The sequence below is a fragment of the Micromesistius poutassou genome, assembly GCF_964030765.1.
Source record: "Micromesistius poutassou genome assembly, chromosome: 10".
Taxonomy (NCBI): Eukaryota; Metazoa; Chordata; class Actinopteri; order Gadiformes; family Gadidae; genus Micromesistius; species Micromesistius poutassou.
This window is the reverse complement of record NC_140280.1, coordinates 10683789-10704834: the sequence shown is the minus strand read 5'-3', so window position 1 is coordinate 10704834 and position 21046 is coordinate 10683789. Positions and strand designations below refer to the sequence as shown.

Genomic DNA, 21046 nt, shown 5'->3' with positions numbered 1-21046 from the left:
GGGCCACCTCTCTGGTTCTGTGGCACCCTAGACCTCTGTTCGCAGACGGTGGGGCTAGTGTGCGCCTGCTAGGTGCATTCGTGCGCTGGTGCGGGCCACCGGAATACCCTGGTGGACTAATCGAGGAGGGCTCCAGGCATCAACACCGCCTAGGCTGGGCCTGCGATGGCTTCACACTGCTGCAGGATCTGCAGCGCCTCCATGAGTGCCAGTGATGGGCACAGGGAGTGCCCCATGTGTCTTGGGGCCGCACACGTCCTGGAGGACGTCGACCACCCCTGCAGCGCTGCCTGCGACCTCTCCAGGGGTGAGAGACAACGCCGGGCCGCCCTGATATGCGGCCACGTGCATGAGGGCCGACGAGAGAGGCGACGTTCCCCTGTCCAGCCACTCCCTTTCAGCGGGCATGGCCGTAAGCACACTCACAAGCGGGACCGACAGCGTGGGTCCCCCCACAGGCCGTCCCAGAGAGCTGCACCCACTCCAGCTAAGCGTCCGGCTGAGCGACCGGCTGAGCGTCCGGCTGAGCGTCCTGCTGAGCGTCTGGCAACAGCTGCAGTGACCGAGGGTGGTAGCGCGGAGTCGCTCCAGATCCTCTCTGCTCTCCAGGCTCTGGCACAGAAGATGGACAGGCTGGTAGATCGCCAGGCCTCTTCTCAAGACAGCCTGCCCCCTGGCCAGGAGGGCACCCTCTCATCCAGGCCTGAGAGCCATGGTGAGGAGGAGGAACGGGACGATGCGGATGTGCTATCCCTCTATGCTCCCCGAACGGAGTCAGACCACACAGGAGACGACCTCATGGGCGATCTGCAGACAGGCTCTGCAGTGCTGGGTGACAGCTCCGTGGGGGCGGGAGAGGTCCCCGTCAGCTCCCTGATGGCACGGGTGCTGAGCGCTGCCAACATCCTGGGCCTTGAGGCGCCCACACCTGCTCCGGCTCCCATGGGAGGTATCTGGGAGGGCATCCCTTGTGCTACCCCACCACCCCCCGTGCCGGTGCCGCCTGACTACACGGCAATGCTGAGGTCGTCATGGGGTAAGTTGACGCAGCGCCCACAGTTCAATGCAGGCTGCCGCCAGCTAGCAACAGCCACGTACCCCGTGGAGACTGGACTCGGGGACATGCCACCGGTCGAGCCATCAATGGCCGCCTTGACATCTCTGGGCCTCACTGGTGTGTCACCCAACCCACGGTGCCCCCGTAAGGAGTGCGCAAAGACGGACCGCCTGGCCACTTGTACTTTTAATGCAGCAGCACGAGCGGCCCGGATGGGTAACGCTCTGGCCATTACACTGGCGTCGCTTCGCAAGACGCTGAGTCGAGACGACCAGGACGCCAGGGCCCTGCTGGATGCAGCTCTGTCATCCCACGCCCAGCTGACACGTGATGTGGGAGACGCCATGGGTTCCGCGGTGTTGTGCCGCAGGCAGGTTTGGCTGGCACAGACCTCCCTGCCAGAGCCCATCAAGCAGGAGCTGCTGAACCTCCCAGTTGCCCCTGGGCATGTTTTCCACCCAGGATCCCAGGAGGTGCTCGACCGCGCTGAACGTGCTGCAGCGTCGAGGGAAGCTGTCCAGCGTGTGTGCCGTAAGCCTGCCTCAACGGTCAGCAGGGCGTCCGTGGGCGGATATAGGCCGCGGCTGCCGGCCCGGCCTCCGCCGAGGGGGAACATCCCACAGTCCTCTGGTGACCGGCGATTTCGTCCACCTGACCAGAGATCAGCCCCATATCCCCGTTCCAGGGGTAGAGGGGGTCAACGCCGAGGCACAGGTAGGGGTGCGGGCCGCGGTAGTGGTCCCGCATAGCATCCCAGGGGCGCCCGTCGATTGTCCTTCCCAGTTGTCACGGACCTCCTGGGAGGGGATTGTCCCAGACCCTTGGGTCGTAGCCACGGTGGCTCGTGGCTACCGATTGCAATTTCGACGACGGCCCCCTATGTTTTCAGGGGTCAAGGTAACATCTGTACAAGACCCGGTTTTAATGTCGGCACTTGCCACAGAGGTTCAAGAGCTACTTCTGAAAGGGGCCATCTCAGAAGTACCGCCCAGCGCACAGCTCGCTGGGTTCTACAGCAAGTATTTTATCGTCCCAAAGAAAGATGGCGGTCTTCGGCCCGTTCTCGACCTCAGGCCCTTGAATCGGTACCTCAAGGTGCTGCCCTTCAAGATGGTCCACACAAGGGTGGTGATGCAGTCCATCCGGCAGGGGGAGTGGTTCACATCTTTGGACTTAAAGGACGCCTACTTCCACGTTCCGATTTGCCCGGAACACAGGCCCTTTCTGCGCTTTGCCTTCCAGGGCAGGGCGTTCCAGTTCCAGGTCCTACCTTTCGGCCTTTCACTCTCCCCACGAGTTTTTACTCGCGTGGTGTCAGCCGCGCTCTCCCCCCTTCAGGCTCGCGGTCTCAAAATACTGCCGTATTTTCCCTCCCGAGAACAGGTAGTGCGCGACACGGAGACTGTTCTGGCCCACATTCAATTCCTGGGCTTCAAGGTCAACCACAAAAAGAGCAACCTGCAACCCCGCCAACAGGCAGAGTTCCTCGGTGTCCTCCTCGACTCGGTCGGCATGACGGCGTCTCTCACTCCACGGAGAGCAGACAGCCTGCTCGGCATGCTGGGTCATTTCCGCTTGGGTGGTCTCGTGACTGCTCACAGAGTCCAGAAGCTGCTGGGTTTGATGTCAGCAGCTGCGGCGGTAGTTCCTCTTGGCCTGCTGAGGGCACGCCCCCTGCAGTGCTGGTTCAATGCCTTCGGTCTTCACCTGAAGAGCGACAGGCAGGTGAGGCTGCGTGTGTCCCGGGCTTGCATCAGAGCCCTGCGCCCTTGGAGGGACCGGGAGTTCTTACTCCGAGGTGTCCCACTGGGGGGCCTTCCACACAGGAGACAGGTCCTTTCGACGGACGCGTCCCTGACAGGCTGGGGAGCCGTCTGGGAAGGACGGCCGACGAGGGGCATGTGGCAGCCCCCATGGACGTTGGAGCACATCAATGTCCTCGAACTGAAGGCCATCCATCTTGCCTTGCAGAGATTCCTGCCGGTGTTACAACACCAACACGTTCTCGTGAGGACGGACAGTACTGTGGCGGTGTACTACGTCAATCACCAAGGGGGAACGAGGTCCCAGCGGTGCCTCAAGGTGGCGGAGGCCTTATTGACTTGGGCTTGGCCGCGGCTGTCTTCACTGAGGGCAGTGCACATCCCGAGTGTGGAGAACAGAGCAGCCGACATTCTCTCCAGGACGGGGCCACTCCCGGGAGAATGGAGATTGAGCGCGGAGGTCGTAAGCCAGATCTGGATGCGGTACGGGATCGCACATGTAGATCTTTTTGCATCGGCGGAGACAACGCACTGCCCGGAGTGGTACTCCCTCACAGGGCAGGGGGGCAGTTTGGGCCTGGATGCTCTGTCACAAGAATGGTCGACAGGCTTGTTGTATGCTTTTCCTCCACTCCCGCTCATAGCGCAGGTTCTCCGGAGGATCCAGGAGGGCCATCACTCAGTCCTGCTGGTGGCTCCACGGTGGCCAGCGAGGCCTTGGTTCCCGGACCTGCTCCGGCTGTTGCAGGGTCATCCATGGCAGTTGCCATGCAGAGCGGATCTTTTGTCACAGGCAGACGGGCGGATCTGGCATCCGAACCCAGGGACCCTCTGTCTGTGGGTCTGGCCCCTGCAGGGCCCGTCGTTGAGCAGGTGTGTCTGTCCAGGACACGCTAAATAACGCCAGGGCTCCATCCACTAGAGCTTGCTACGCACTCAGGTGGGGGATCTTTTCAGATTGGTGTGTTGGCATGGGCCTCGAGCCAGCGACTTGCCCCGTGCCACAGGTTTTACGTTTCTTGCAGTCCGAATTGGATCAAGGCAAGGCGGCCAGTACCGTGAAGGTATATGCTTCAGCAATTTCGGCCTTTCACCGGGGTGTGGACAATGGTCCCCTTGGTAGGCATCCCTTGGTTTGCCAGTTCTTGAAGGGAGCCCGCCGGTTGCGTCCAGGTCGCACTTTGCAGGCACCGGGCTGGGATCTGCCCACGGTTTTAACGTCACTTACTGTAGGCCCGTATGAGCCTATTTTAGACGCAGATTTGCGTTCCTTGTCGCTTAAGACTGCCTTTCTTTTGGCGCTCTGTTCGGCGAAACGTGTCAGTGAGCTGTGTGCTCTCTCCGTTAGTGACGACTGCCTTAGGTGGCAGGCAGGAGGTGCTAGCGTGTCACTTTGGCCGAATCCAGCTTTCCTGCCAAAGGTTCTTAATCCGCAGTCCATTAACCAGGTTCTGGAGGTGACTCAATTCCAGCCTTCTTCCACCTCACAGGCAGAGCAAGACAAGTTGCTGACCCTGTGCCCAGTCAGGGCCTTGAGGGCCTATCTGGCCCGTACGCAATCCTTGCGGAAGGCGCACTCTCAGCTTTTCATCTGTTACGGTGCAGCAAGGCAGGGGCTTCCACTCTCCAAGCAGAGACTCTCGCATTGGCTGGTGGAGGTTATTTCCCATGCTTACAGGGCGCAGGGAATACCGGTTCCTTCTGGTACGAGGGCTCACTCTACCAGGAGTATGGCTACGTCTTGGGCTGCCCTTAGGGGTGTAGCAGCAGACGATATCTGTGCAGCGGCCTCATGGTCGACGCCATGCACTTTTACCCGTTTTTATAGGGTGGATGTCACTCGCCCGCCTCCAGTCGGCGATGCCGCCCTCATGTCCGTGACCGAGCGAGGTTTTAATAATTGATTCTGGGTTCCTCGCGACCCTTTTGGTATGTGTCATCCCTTTTTAGACCGTAGTGACGGTCAGAGTGAGGTCGAAACAGATCGTAGGTTACGAATGTAACTATGGATCTGTGAGACCGAGGGATGACCGTCACTATCCTTGTCGCTCGGACCATTCTGAGGCGTTCAGGGATAGGAGAATGACCCGGGAGCATTCTCTGCTATTTATTAACGCAAGTCGTTCTGCTTCCGGAGGTCATGGACATGACTATTTTGACATATGGTCTCGGTGATAGGCAGAACGAAGGTGACCATTCCCTTTTTAGACCGTAGTGACGGTCATCCCTCGGTCTCACAGATCCATAGTTACATTCGTAACCTACATTTTCCATTGAACTAAATCAAAGGATGAAAGAAGTGAGAGAGAACTGTTAGTTATAAAGAAACATAATGAACATTTGTATTAATAGTGAACAAAAAAAATAAAAATATATATGTATTTACTTAAAACATATTTCAGAAGTAGAGAAATCACCCAAATAATCATCAGTTTTAATTACGTTCTGCATTATTTCAGTAACATTTTGAGTTTAATCAAAATAAAATGACCAGCCAATGACGAGTCATTTGAAAGTACCTCTTTGTTTTTGTACGTTGTTTCTGCCTAATTAGTCTTTGTCATTGCACTAAGTTATTAGGCGTCTTCAAAAGACTATCAAGACCTCTGTCATGACTTATATGAATATGATACTATTATCTTGGGAGCACTCAGAGCCAATAATATCTGACACAACTCACATCGACAGGACAGCAGGAATGGCAAAATTTAATGGAACTCCTCCTTCTTTGGAATTTCTCATAAATGTATGATTATTATATGTGAACTGCACAGCCTTGCTATAACAAGATTAAATAGGAATACCTGACCCTATAATACCAGAATACCTGTTTGTTTTTTATTCTGGGGAAGGGCTGCCGGTTTCTGTACCAAATTCTGTTGCCAATGTTGCTTGTTCTGTTATGTGGCTAATGTGGTGGTGTTTACTAGCACACAGCTCAATAGCAGCTTGTGCAGTTTGAATATATATTTTTTAATCTTAAAAATGAATTAGGATTTTGAGAAATAATATAGGGGGGGGGGGCTTGCTATGGTGGTGAAGTCCTTCAGTGATCCGAAGTAATAGGAGGCCAGGCCAAGGAGGCCTCTGCAGCTGATAGACAGCAGTTGCCAATCTTGGACTGCAGCCAAGTGGCAAAGTCTGAGGTAGTTAAAGTGTCAGAGACTTCCATTATAAAAATAATGTTTTAAAAGTAGAATATCTTAAAAAGTTTAAAATATTTGAAAAGATTGAATGGTAGCGTGCGATCCCAAGCTTATATGGACATTTTGAAAGTGGCATCGAGTCTCTAGGTGAAATCTTTTGGAAGGATTAAGGTGCTAAAATTTGGAGAGAATAATAAAGAAATAAAGATGGATAGAAAGAATCAAGCCTAAGAATAACAATAGTTGAGGGCTGATTGCAGCACTCACCTAAATACAAAAGTTAATGTTGTGTATGTCGTTAATGTTGTGTATGCTATAGGGAAGACCATGAATGCTCTCCCCATAAGAGCCCCCCCACCCCGTGTTCTATCTCTTAACCAGCCAGGGTCTCAAGGATCTTCAAATATATTAATACATAAATTAAATTATGAATTGAAAGCTTATTCACACAAATAAATAGCATTAAAAAGTTCCATCGATTTAAATAATTGTATTAACAACAAATCGATATACCATTTATTTAAGTCAAATAATTTTAATCAAAGTGATATATTGTATTAACTTGACGTAAATGTAAAATAAAAAATAAAGATTTTCAGTTATGTTCATTAATATACATCAATAATTACTGTTCACGTAATTATTTTCCATGCATTTCACATTCACACTGACAATGTAGAAATAAACACAAATAAATGGCAATGCAAAATAACAACAGCAACTTTGAGATGAACTTGAAATAACTTGGATATTATCCTAAATATTGGATTTCATTATTCTGTTTAATGATCATCCAGCCCACCTAAAAACATATACAAATGAAAAGTAATAACATTTATGCCAGTTCAAGTCATTATGTTCATTATCATCAACATCAACATTATCATCAACATAAACTGTTCAGCATCCTAGTGATCTTTAGAATCAGCTCCACCCTTAATTAAAGGTAAAACGTTTTTAGACATAAACATTTTTGAAAGGAGCTTTCGTATCTCCTTGGATTGTACACCATATATGATGGGGTTGAGGCCACTTGGAACTATGTGAAACAAAATGGCAGTTAGCTTCCTATAATCTGAGTACTGAGGAAAGCGATGCATCAGAATAGTTAACATTCCGATTAAAATCAGTATAAGGTACACAGAAAGGTGAGTGCTGCAAGTCTTAAGAGCTTTACTGTTCAAAGCTTTGTTTTTACTGGTCAGACAGACAGCTGTGATCTTTACATAAGTAAGGAGCACCCCGCCGATAGAAGAGGTCAAAAGCACCACAGTAAATGTCAGCCCATAGGCATTGTTAATGAAACTGCTCTCGCAGGAGAGTTTAAACAGTGAGGGATTGTCACAGTAAGGATGTGTAATCAGGGTTCTGCATGTGTTCAGTCTGACGGTCAGCCCGAGCAGAACGGCCACGAGCACAACAGCCACCCCCCAGGCAGAGACAATCAACTTGATCACCATTTTGTTATTCATAATAATACCATAGCGCAAAGGATAACAGATCGCCACGTATCTGTCATAGGCCATGATCATCAAAATAGTGTGTGACGTGGTGCCAAACACGTGTGAGAAGAAGGCTTGTCCCACACACTCGTAGTAGTCAATGAAGCGTTCCGAAGGAGGCGTCAAGATGTCTGCAAGAAGCCTTGGCACCAAAACGGAGCTTCCTATGATGTCGTTGATTGGTAGATTACAGAAAAGCAGATACATAGGCTGGTGAAGACTCCTTTCAATGCAGACTAGCACTACAATACCCACATTCATAATCATGATTAATAAATAGAAGATTAGTAAAAAGGCAAAAACAGGGTATACAGATTGCTCCGTAATCTTTAACCCTTCTATCTGAAGGGTGAGGCTGTTGTATGTTTCGTTTCCCATCGCTGAAATCAAATACATATATATTACAAATAAATATAACTGTATTTAGTTATTTTCCTTTGTCACAATATTTTAACTATTTGACTTCATAAAAACATCCATATTTAGGAGAAAAAAAAACATCTAGTTAGTGTAATAGTAAACTAGTATACACTGTGCCTCTTTTTCAAGCTTTCCTCTCGACTATGATTTCTTCAATCATGTTATACAATTACCAGTGTACCTCAGAATGAAGTACGGTACTTATGTGATGATTTATATGGGAGGGCGTTTTAAAGTAAACATATGCTGTGTGTGTCACCTAGGTCACACCATAGCAACAATAGTCCTCCTTCTCCTGTAGCTGTGCCGGTAGTGCCCCCTCTGCGCACCGATTACGGGCTCGCAGAGTTGTTGACAGGGGGGGCGCGATTACGGGCTGTCGGAGTTGTTGACGGGGGGGGGGGGGGGGGGGGGGGGGGGGTTATCGATAATAGAAAATGCGTGGATCTTTTTTTTTCTTGTGTGCTCGTGCCACCCCCCCTGCCCGCTTCCCCCGTGCCTAAATCCGCCACTGATATTATGTGATACTGATATTGTGTATTTATTTTTTTTTTTTTACTCTGCCTTTCTAAAATGTTTTTTTTTTAACTTTGCCTTTATTTTCTATCTATTTTACTTTTTACTTAACTATTATTTTCTTTTATTGTATGACAATGTTTATATGTGAAGCACTTTGAGTCTGCCTTGTGTATGAAAAGTGCTATATAAATAAAGTTGCCTTGCCTTGCCTTGCCTCAATAGGGCCCTGTACATGCCATGGGTCTTGTAATTCATCCCTCATACATGAAAGGGCCCCCTCAATTAAATAGAATGGCTTGGGTGCTGGGGGGCCCTTTTCTCGCTGTCTGGACCCAGGGGCCCACTGACTCATAATCTGTGCCTGGCCTCGGCGGCACTCGGGGAGGCGCGGTTCTGTCTGGCGCACCTTAGTATATGTGTCAATTTCCTAGCCACTGGAACCCAGTTCATGCCAAAAACAAAACAATTTACGTCAAATCAGCTGTCACACGTAACATTGTTATGGCAATTAGCCATAAAATCTTCTATGGGCAGTACAATGACTTAAGTGCACTATTCAGGTGATGAATCCTCATTTGAGTTTGTGTAATTCAACCTTTACATAGAACTAGTTACGTAAGCAAGGTGAACAGTGCTTAGATTGTATATATGTACCTCATCACAGCATCCCGTTCCTATCACAGGAACTAAGGCGTATTCACACCTGTCTTGTATAGTTTGAACCAAACCAAAATAATCACTGGTGTGGACCTTTTGGGCTGGTGGTGTGAATACAAACCATCAAACTCTAGTGCGGACCAAACAGTCGGTCAGAAACCCAGTTGGAGATGTGGTCTTGGTTCGCTTCCAAACAAACCCAGGTGCTGCACAGCTTGAGATGTGAAAGCAACCGCACTTCGGACCGATCCAGTTCTAAAAATCATGCGCCTCTTTGGACATAACAGGCTCCCACTCAGCCGCGCACATCATGGGAAACATTGTTTAATTAGCGGTAACTCGTAAAGTGGAGATGGAATGTCTATTGGATATTTGAACAGACGCCCACATAAAAAGTATGCTGGAAATGCCAATGCATTTAACACATTCAGCACCAGGATGAGAAGGAGTTCGACCGGTCCTCAGATCAATGTATATCACGCTGGATATCCATGATTGTTTACTTTCACCTGTGCTTTCCCCCCCTTTTTTTTCTTTACCGCTTTACCCCGGCTGCTCCAGACCTTTTTGTCCAATGATTGAACGATCTTTGCACACATGTGGATTTGTTGACAAATTCTGGGACTGTTGCGAAAATTGCAATGTAAAAAGGAACCGCACCAAACCAAAAAGTAAACATTGTATTTTGGTCCGGACGAGAGTGAACTAAAGGACTTTCCTGGTGTGAATACAAGAATCAAGACTAAGAATACTAAGAATCAATATTTTTCTAAACAAAAATCGATCTCATTGCTCCACATATGTAATTTTGAAAATTTCTTAAACAGAATATAGCCTACCCCGATTCTAGTCCCTCAAAACCTCAAATAAGCATGAAGAACATCATGAGCAGTTTAACTGACTACCTATAACGATAAAAACTACAACTATTATTAAAATGCATTTTAAAGCCAAATTTAAATCAAACTATTGCATTTTCCACTGAGAACGTGTCAGCCATCTTGTTTTTTTTGCACACAAAAAATCGAAAGTCACACGACGTGGAAGGCCAATACAAAATAATCGGGCATAAAACATAGGCATAGACACAATTTCAGAGGCATTATAATGAAACTACTACGTTTTCCTCTGTGGACCAACGTAGCTATGCTACATTTTGGTGTGAGACCACAGGGTTTGTTATGGAAATTTCCATAAATCATGGTTTTTCTCAAGACAATAAGACACTCTAAGCTCTCAATTATTATCTATAGTAACCATTTCACAGTTTGCGCCATTGCCATGTGCTTTGGACTCCACCCTGCTACTCTCTTTGTTTAATTGCTGCCTTTTGTGAACACACCTGTTGCTTGTTTGTGTTGATTACGTGCAAGTATTTAAGCTCAGTGTGCCAATCACTCTCTGTCGGATCGTGCCAATTTGTAACCCGTGCCTGGTCGAGAATAAACTCTGAGAAAACTTTTGAAACCAAACCGTCTGCGATTGGATCCTTTTCTACACACAGCCTAACAGCTACATCCTGGGATAAATTAGTAGCACTCCTATCAAAGACATCCATCAAGTGTATGATCCTTGTGAACTGCAATAATAACAGCACATTTATAATGGAAAATGGTACAAATTAATTTATTGGCACTACAGGAAAATGTTATTGATTCAAAGCTTAAAAGGTTAATTTTGGATAACAACTAATTCAGTTACCATTCAAAATGTGTGCATTATGTTAGACATATATCGACATATATATAGCACATATAGAGATAGAAGATAGATAAATAATAGAAGATCAATTCAATACAAAAACAATTCCCACATGTAGCTGCCTGGATTATTGCCCATATTGAACAAATAATTATTTTTAGTGAGCTACTTAAATATATCACAATTTACACATAAATTCATAAATTCTAATTAACAAACAAATAAAGGCATACTTTTACATAAATTGAATCATTTAAAATATATTTGACATTTGAATAAATTATATAATCTAAAATAGCCACACAATTTTAAGTGACGTTTGAGTTCGAGGTGCACTTACTTGAGATGCGGTTGTACACGTATAGGTCGGTGCTGTGTTCTCAAGAATAGCAAGAAAGTGGAGTGGTCAATCAAAAGGCGACAATTTCTCCCCACAGCCTTTAGGCAACAACATGAAGCTGTACCAAGCCACTTACTTAATTTGGTAGTACAAAAATGACATTGCATTTATGCCAAGCCATCATTTTCTTAATAGAAGAACCCACATGGACTGGAAAGTGTTTCTCACAAGTTCAATTTAAATGTATTTTCCAGAATATTGTACCTTCAAATATAGACCTCCCAGCATTCTATTGTGCTGTGATAACAAATGTATTGCTTCCACCCTTAATCAACTGTAAAAAAAGATTGGACAAGAGCTTTCGTATCTCTTTGGACTGTACACCATATATGATGGGGTTGAGGCTACTGGGAATTATGTGAAACATAATGGAGGACAGCTTCCTGTAATCTGAGTACTGAGGGAAGCGATGCATCAGAATGGTCAACATTCCACATAGAAGCAAGATAAGGTAGACAGAGAGATGAGTGCTGCAAGTCTGAAGAGCTTTACTGTTCAAAGCTTTGTTCTTATTGGTCAGACAGACAGCTGTGATCTTTGCATAAGTAAGCATTGTACTGCCCATAGAAGATGTGAAGAGAAGCACAGTAAAGGACAGTCCATATACATTGTTAATGAAAACACTCTCACAAGAAAGTTTAAACAGTGAGGCATTGTCACAGTACGGATTTGTGATGACGGCTCTGCATCTATTCAATCTAATGGTCAGACCAAGCAAAACAGCCACCAACAAGAAGGACACACCCCAGGCAGAGACAGTCAGCTTGAGCACCATTTTGTTGTTCATAATAGTAGCATAGCGCAAAGGGTTACAGATAGCCACGTATCTGTCAAAGGCCATGATCATTAGAACTGTGTGAGAGGCTGTGGCAGATATATGTGACAAGAAGGCTTGGGCCACACACTCATAGTAGCTGATGATGCGTTCAGAAGGAGGCACCAGAATGTCTCCAAGAAGCCTTGGCAGCATGATGGAGTTTCCTATGATGTCGTTGATTGTTAGATTACAGAAAAGCAGATACATAGGCTGGTGTAGGCTCCTTTCAATGCCCACTAACACTAAAATACCAACATTAGTGAACATGATAAAAATATAGGTTATGAGTAAAAAGAAAAAAACAGGGTACACAGAATGTACGGTGACCTTTAACCCTTCAATCTGCAGGTTCAAGCTGTTGAATGTGTAGTTGTCCATCGCTGAAACCAAAGACATCACAGCCAAAGAAAAGCAAAAGGTTATTATAGCAATAAATAAATATTATATAATAAAAACTAAAATATTCAATATCTTGAAATTAGTCTGAGCAGAAATCGTATATAACTTTGCTGTTGTTCAGTCCTCCATATTAACTCTGCATCTCCAATATTAGGATTTTCTGATTATTTATATGGGAGGAGTTTGATGAAAAACAAATGATGTAAGCATGTTTCACCTTGGCAACCGTCTAATTACATCTACTGCAGTCATTGGGCTGTATTGAATTTCCTTTTTGATAATAAATATATGAATATGCCAATATGGAGTAAATAATATGAACAATATAGGAACCAAACATATGAACCAGTAAAATAATGCAATAGTTCTAAATAGATATGTAATAATAAGGTGGCTGTTGTTCAGGAGAGGAGAGTCGTGGGGGAGGTGGTGCTGCCTGGACACAAGCCGGGACTTGATCAATCGAGGCCTGGTTGCCTGGTCGCCTGGGCGAAGGTGTCTGCATACATACATACATACATACATACGTACGTACGTACGTATGTATGTATGTATGTATGTATGTATGTATGTATGTATGTATGTATGTATGTATGTATATATATATATATATATATATATATATATATATATATGTATGTATATATGTGTGTTTTTAGGAGAGTAAGGGAGGTGGAGGGGTGGTGAGGGGTAAGGAGGGAGGCTTGATTCAAAGTCTTGAATCTCTTGCGGAAGCTTGTGAGCGACTATGCAGTACTGACATCGGACATATATATATATATTATAATCGCTCAATATAATCAGTAGAGATGTTTGGCTCCAGAGGCCAAAACACAGAGTTCAGGTCAGTCTCTATGAAGCGACAGCCTTGTCCCTCTCTCTCTCTCCCTCTATCCCCGTGGTCCATCTGAATCTGACTCTTCTGGTACCCATGTTTGTAAATTGAATTTGATATTTATTTAAATATGCATTCATTTATATCAATCTAATTTGTTTCATCATCTGACTCACCAGGCTTTGTGTGTATGTTTGTGTCTACACACACATGTGTGTGTGTGTGTGTGTGGGGGGGGGGCATCAACATATATCATTTAGATGTCACCGAATTGTCCTGAATTATTCACGTTTCTCTAGTCCTTGTTTTAATTTTGACTGTTTTACATTACATTAAATGTTCTGATACATTAAAAAAAACATCCATATAAACGTTGTGTCCTTACTTTGTTGTCATCTAACTTTAATAAACATTTAGCAAATGGCGGATTCTTTCCCCTGAAGACTAATTAACATGAGGAACAGTAACCAGCCCCCAGAGGACATCATTAATGATGTTCATTTCCTCTAGTGAGTGTCTTCTTAAATGGGCAAATTAGCACTCCTGACGGGTCATCCTTTTACGTTCAGGGACACTCATTGTTGCTGTGACCAAACAGTGGCAACATGGAGCAATACAAATATTTATTCATTGGTATCATGAGGTTTCAACAAGCAGAAAAACAGTTGCATCAATAGTTTGCAGACACAGGTGTATTAATTAATACAATTATTTATATTATATTTATTTATTATATTGTTTCTTTGTTTTGTCTACCAAAAATGATCATATACTAAAATGTGAAACAGTTAATCGTAAATGGATCCAAATTATTGGGTATTAACTGTAATTCAGTAACATTTATATAAAATACAACCCTGGACCATGATATGTCTTAATAATGGAACAGGGTATATCTATCGGGTCATTGATTTGAGATAATTACAGTTTTGGTTTCTTTCACATAAAATTAATGTTTTAGCATTTGTTCCTAAATAAATGTTCATACACCAGCATCAGCCTTCATCACCAGAGTCCATTTCTACATTGCACTTTCCAATAACAATACCCCAAAAAATTGTGAGTGCCTTTTGGCCATTGTGTCTATAAAAAATGCTGAAAGTGAACCACAGAAGAAGAGAAAACATACAAAAAGAAGTACATACAAATTTGTAGCTTATGTCTATGTTGAGCAATTGGTGACCTCTAATAATTCAGAAACACTCCTGCCTGATTTACAGATGAGTCTGATTCCAGGAGTGGGCTTGTCAAAAATATAACATTAAGTATCATCATCAACATAAGTTATTCAAACTTGGTTAAGAGTATCCAGGTGTATAAATGTAATGTAACGTAGTAATGTATGACAGCAGTCTCTACCCTTATTCCAAGCATCATTTTGTGAGCTTTGTCTGCCCATTTTTCAGGTGATTCAAATCCAGAAGTCTGGGTCATCATACCCTCGCTCTGACGGTTTTGATGTTGTCTTGATGTTGTGAAACTATGGATGTTTGGAGGTCCTTGGGGATTTCTTGCTGGGGGAGGTTTGAGGGGGAAGCTTCGCACCATATACCATCACAGGCCTTAAGTATATATAGCATCACAGGCCTGATCAGGGCAGAGTCAGGGAGTGGCTCTGTGGTAGATGAGCACTGACAGTCTTGGACAAGGATTTAGATGCAATGAAGGAGGTGCGACTCTTGGACAACAAGAAACACAACATTATTGCAGCATATAATTAAGACGGCACAACTCTGCAGCGATGAAAGACAAAGGTCATTTTTCAATGTGATGGCTTGGTAACATGTCAAAAAGTTTCATGTTTTTTTTTAAGTGTTGATGTTTATAAGGACATGTTCACCATTCTTGTTTTTCTCTGTAGATGGATATGCTGTGCTGCATAATGGGGAGGCACAATAACTGCTGTTAATTTTGAACAATTGCCTCTACAATCAAAGCCAACAATTTCAGAGAAAATGTTGAATAACTCGCAGATTCTTTCGATGGAGTCCTTGGACATCTCTCCATTTCTCTCCCACTTTGCCGCCCTATTCGGCAGCCTAACCTATTGCCTCATCGTCACCTGCAACATGACCGTGCTATTGACTATTGCACTTGACAGGCAGCTGCACAAGCCAATGTATCTGCTGCTCATCAACTTACCCATCAACGACATGATCGGAGCTACTGCTCTTTTCCCACACCTCATTCACAGGTGGGGGATTTGTTGTTGGTTTAATTTATTGTTATACAGAACCATATGGTTGGTACTAAACGGTGTGCTGTGTTTTAAGATTGTAGGATCCATAAACAATTGAAAAAAGCACTGCTATAAGTATGTCTAATGTTGACATTTGTATGACACTCAAAACACATTGATTTTATTAAAACCATATAATCTACTTGCTGAGAAGGGACATTTTTAGTAGGTAGTCATATTCATATTAAAAATAGTGCCTTTACTTTAGCTTCTTCTTGTTGAATTTAATTTTAGTTGTATCTAAATGTGTTCATAAGTGATTTCATCTTTTCCTATCGCTAGCATCGTGAGCCAGAGCACCAGCATATCCAGCCTAGCCTGTTACCTTCAGGCCCTGCTGGTAGGCTGCTGATAAGAAATTCACTTTACTACATGTTTTTAGTATTGTTATTGTAAATAGTTATGTATGGAACCTGCAATATTTCAATTAAATTATCATGAATAGTATTGACTTATTTTTTGATGGTGTGTTTTATTTTTCTCTCTTCCTCCTTTGTTTTTATCGTTTCAGTCTCTCTCTGGTCAATCATTGTGGTAAAAATAAATGTTTATTTAAAATGCACTCAACAAATCATTGTAGGACTACCAAAGGTGTCACTCAAAATACTAATTATGGGTCTACTTCTTTTAATGTACAAGGGCACGGGTATACCAGAACAATAATTATCTCGTAATTGTGCATTGAGCGACACCTGTATTAAAAGAGTCGATTTGGTGTGATTAGAGTCGCTTAGTTTTGTTCCATGTCTCAGGTCCATTTGTACTGCGGCGGCTCCCTGATGATCCTCACCGTCATGGCGTTTGACCGCTACCTGGCCATCTGCCGGCCTCTGCGCTACCACGCCCTTATGACCACCAGCAACCTGCGCTGGATCATCGCCGGCATGTGGCTGACAGACGTGGTGCTGGTGGGCAGCCTCTTCCTCATGCTCACCCGCTTCCGGCTGTGCAACTGGCGCCTGGCCGACCTCTACTGCAACAACCCGTCCCTGATGAAGCTGGTGTGTGAGAACACGACGGCCAACAACGTGTACGGCCTGCTGATCACCGTACTGATGCAGGGCACCTCCATGCTCACCGTCCTCTTCACGTACGGACACATACTGCTCACCTGTATCCTTAACAGGTAAAGGTGTAGTAATAATAATCATAATAGTAATAATATTTATTATAATAATTACACCAATATTTGATGGTATTTATATACCCCCTTTAAAGACACCCCTAAGTGCATTACGTGTGTGTGTGTGTGTGTGTGTGTGTGTGTGTGTGTGTGTGTGTGTGTGTGTGTGTGTGTGTGTGTGTGTGTGTGTGTGTGTGTGTGTGTGTGTGTGTGTGGGGGGGGCGGGGTTAACAGCTAATCCTCTATCAGAACCGTCATGGCAAAAGTGTTTCGGGGTCATGGCATTGCCGGGTATTGTGGACCAGCTCAGGCAAACAGTGAAAAATAGATAACATTCGGGCTGCTGAGCAGAGTGCCAGCGCCTCCTTTGTACACCTTAGCCACGCTGCTCATGATCTCAGTGTGTCGCTTCAGAAAACACAACTCGACACAAACATCAATAGGAAACATTACAATGGAGATGTTCACTGTCACCATTTGTTAAATAAGAACAAAAAATTCACTGGACAATATTTATCATATATTTATTTTTCAATTATCAATTTTTATGCTTTAAATTTGTCTGTACAATAATTAAATCCCACCTTCAAACCTTATTAGAATGTTAATGAGGATCAAACCCAGATTTATTTATTTTAGGAAACTTTCAGAAGAACAGATTAGTCTCATTGGGATAAAAATCTAGTTGCCACAAAAGGCCTGGTCCAGGACCCCATCATACCATAAAGATTGAAGTGAACATTAAACACCACAGAAGACAACATTTTACTTTTGGTTTTATCTTGGCGAGTCAAACTAGGTTGTCATGCAAATCAATTCAGATCTTATGGTTATATGGTTGTGTCATCCTACATCTTCTCTATCACTCCCAGACAGGCAGATGCACGGAGCAAGGCCCTGCGCACGTGTGGCACTCACCTGGTGGTGTTTGTGGTGTTTGAGTTAACCACCCTGTTCTCGGTTCTGTCCCATCGACTGAGTGTGTCACCCTTCCTGCGCAGGTCAGCGTCATCGTAGGGCCTCCTCACCCTCCATTTTCACTTTCCTCACTCATGCGGTGCTTAGCTCAGGTGAAACACGTGAAGGAATTGCCAAATTTTCAAATCCCATTTGATTTTGTGTGTCAATCAAGTTTTGAGATGAACTATTAAAATTGATAGGCACTATTGCTTATAAAAGTAACCTGAAACATACACTTTGTCAATCCCTGCAGGAATATTCCTTCTCGGTGTTTGACCCAGCATTGGGTTGATACACAGTGCATCGACCCAAGGAGTCGATTAGTGGTGTGTTAATCCCCTAGTGTCTTATGATTGCCTTTTTTTTTCTTTAGGTCGGTCGGTGTGTCCATCCTGGTGTTTCCGCCCATCCTGAACCCACTTATCTACGGAATCAACACCAAGGAGATACGCAGTAAAGTCATGGAAGCCTTCTCTCGAAAAACTAAGAAATTCAAAAACAAAACATGTGGTTAACACTGAGTCATTATAAGGGACATGGTCAAATGTAAGATCATACAGCAATACAGTGAACAAACATATATTAGCTTGCGTTTTGGCATATTATTTGTTATAATTCGTGGTACTTCTGTTTAACATAAATGTCCCATGATTTTCAGAAAATGTTATGTTAAATTAATCTGTTGCCACATGCATTTCATAGGGAATTTTTAATAGAAATTTAGTTCAGTTTAGCCTCACAAAATGATTTCCATTTACAAAGAGTTGGTTTCTTTATTTATTATTTAGCTATTGCTGCCGATTACACATATGTAGGCCTTTATTTATATATGAAGTATTCTTCCCCATTTGGGTTTACGTCCTCCCAAGTGCTTCACACATGCATGAAATATGTATCAAAAACTCTAAATGAACAGTACTTTGGCTCCATCTGCTGGTATCTTCTGAGGGGTGGAGCGTCACCCATATGAGATTTAAGGTTCAGCCAATTTAAGGGGATGGGGCGATTTTTTTGTACGTAGACGTTATTTTGCACCAATTTCATGAAAAATACACATGGAAAAATACAACACAAATACTGTTTTCAATAGAATAATATTTCAAATATTAGAATAATACAATTATACATTATAAAGATTTTAAAATATATATAATTATATATAAATATATATAATAATTCCTGTAATTTATAATCATTCAATTACATTATGTGTATCTTTGTAACCAACCCAATGTTTTATGGCAACTGCTACCAAAGCAGGTTGAATTGAACTAAATGCTGAATATAATCATTACTTAAATTATGATATCCACATTTGCAGGGTATTCTTTGTCCGAAGATGTCATATGTACGGGGTAGTTGGTTGAATACAGGAGTCAGTGGACAGGTGTCAATGCTCTTAATGGCAGCCCTTCACTTCCTGCACCCCAGCTTACTACCTGTGGTGAACCGGTGCTTCCCTTGGGCACACCTGCAACACTATTGCAGTAGGAATTTCATTTGCCTTTTGCATTGTTTTAATTGTTCTTTTTTAATACCCCAAATAAATAGATGAAAACGGTGGCGAGTGGATATGGATAGAAAAAAGTGCCATGTTACATTCTTCCCATGGTCTCCAATATATAGATGACAGTAGATTGCTTGGGGCGCTAGTGTTGTCATTAAAATACTAAAACTTAAAATACACTTCAGTTACCATAGCCAAATTAATGTAGTAAAATAAAAGATGTTAATAGAGGAACAGTATGCCTCCACTAACTAGTAATCGGATATGTACCAGATATTTTTACTTACAAGGCATTTAGTTGAAATTGCCATTATCACCTAGCCTGGAAATCCAGACCCACATCTAGAAATCTGTAGGGTCTGGCAACGAGTAATGAAAATGGCCCAACTCGAGGGGCGGATAACACTACGACCAATCAGAAGAATACAAGGGATGACGTATCCAGACCAGCGGAGCCAACCAAAAGATAAGACTTACCGTATATGATCGGTAAAACAGCAACGCTTTTGGCCCGCCTATATCAGATACATCGATGTGATTGTTTAATGTTCTGGGTTTGGGCAATCGGGGATTGAGTATATTGCTCGTTACCAGAATGACTCGCTGAGCAAATTCAAATTGTGCTCTCGCGAGAACTCCAGGGTAATTATCACCGGCAGATATGAGATAATTGGCAAAAACGATTTGTTCCAACTACAGTAGGGTGGACTCCAGCGGGACTGGCTTGCACTGTGGCAACACAAAAACTAATTTTGTATTCCATTTGATTGTGGAATTCTCTTCATCACTTGTCATGTAGTTTAATTTGCCAATCCACGCTCACTTGGTGAAAAGTATGCACAAAGCTCAAATACTCTAAATGATTCCTTATTATTGGGGCAGGTGACAGCCAGGCCTTTGATTGACAAATTCTTCGACACATTTAAAAATCGACTTCAAAGTAACACAATAGTTAATAATAGTTATAATTTGTAACTCAGTAACTCATTTAGTTAGGGTTAGGGTTAGTTAGGGTTAGGGAAGTAACTAGTTACTGTAACTAATTATCAGTTTGGATTCTACATTGACCATCCCTTCTCAGCACTGCAAAACTGTGTGGTCAGTCTTGATATTTTTATCTCCTAGTGGCATTTAAAGTCTTTGATTCCAAATATAATTTATTGTAAGGTGTACAATATCAAGACCAAAAAGTAATCATAATCTTATCATCATCATCATCATCATCATCATCATCATCATCATCAAAACAGCTCTATGACAAAAAAGTCAGTCAAGTCAAATCGTTAAAACGTAACCAAGGCAAAACGCCTTCTCGTTTTATTTCATTTATTTTTTGCATTGACTCATGGACACACTCTTCTACATATCCGGAAAGCAATGAAGACTCTTTTGTGGTTTGCCGCTCCCCTTAGCTGGAGCTAAGCATTTGGCTAGGCTTGATTGAGGTTGAACCTAATCCTTGCAGGCTGTTGTGATGTATGAGAAACATTTGACACCAGTTTGCCTATTTATTAGGCCTAATTTTAATTTAGTCAACATAGCTGTAATCATTTAGTAATCATTTAGTCAACATAACTTTATCCTGGATCATCAAGTCATCATCAGTTAACCCCCTGTTGTCCACACCCAGCTTTAGGCAGTGTGGGCAAAACTGTGCCAACAAGCAGCAGGCTAAGCAAAGCTTAAGGGACATAGAGCCGTGTTTCCACCCAAAGTACAGGAACCTTTATATATAACACCAATATTTATTCCCAGGAACTGCTCTTCAAGGAACTAAAAGGTTAGTTCAGCCCGTGGTTTTCTGCATTTTCACCTATCAGATAGAACCTTTTCAGTCAAGGTGGGAAGCTCCTCCTCATCTGCCATCATGTGTGGTGTCCCACAAGGTTCCATTTTAGGCCCTCTTTTATTTTCACTGTATATGCTTCCCTTGAGTTCAATTTTAGAGAAATACAACATTCCTTATTGTGCATAGGAATGCACAATCTTGATATCCCTTTT

The 21046-nt window shown here is 43.6% G+C and overlaps 3 protein-coding genes across 3 annotated transcripts; 1 reads left to right on the top strand and 2 right to left on the bottom strand.

The window, feature by feature from the left end:
- Positions 1-6874: 6874 nt before the first annotated feature.
- On the bottom strand, positions 6875-7846 carry LOC311354392 (olfactory receptor 10AG1-like; the record flags this gene model as incomplete). Its single annotated transcript, XM_084474208.1, has 1 exon — positions 6875-7846. One exon carries the CDS (start codon positions 7844-7846, stop codon positions 6875-6877), a length of 972 nt encoding a protein of 323 aa, XP_084330334.1.
- Positions 7847-11394: 3548 nt separating this feature from the next.
- Positions 11395-12360, bottom strand: LOC311354391 (olfactory receptor 8G17-like; the record flags this gene model as incomplete). Its single annotated transcript, XM_084474207.1, has 1 exon — positions 11395-12360. One exon carries the CDS (start codon positions 12358-12360, stop codon positions 11395-11397), a length of 966 nt encoding a protein of 321 aa, XP_084330333.1.
- A 2925-nt stretch (positions 12361-15285) lies between these two features.
- LOC311354390 (olfactory receptor 52K2-like) lies at positions 15286-18053 on the top strand (the record flags this gene model as incomplete). Its single annotated transcript, XM_084474206.1, has 5 exons — positions 15286-15410; positions 15738-15795; positions 16208-16581; positions 17451-17579; positions 17912-18053. 5 exons carry the CDS (start codon positions 15286-15288, stop codon positions 18051-18053), a joined length of 828 nt encoding a protein of 275 aa, XP_084330332.1.
- Between the last annotated feature and the right edge of the window lie 2993 nt (positions 18054-21046).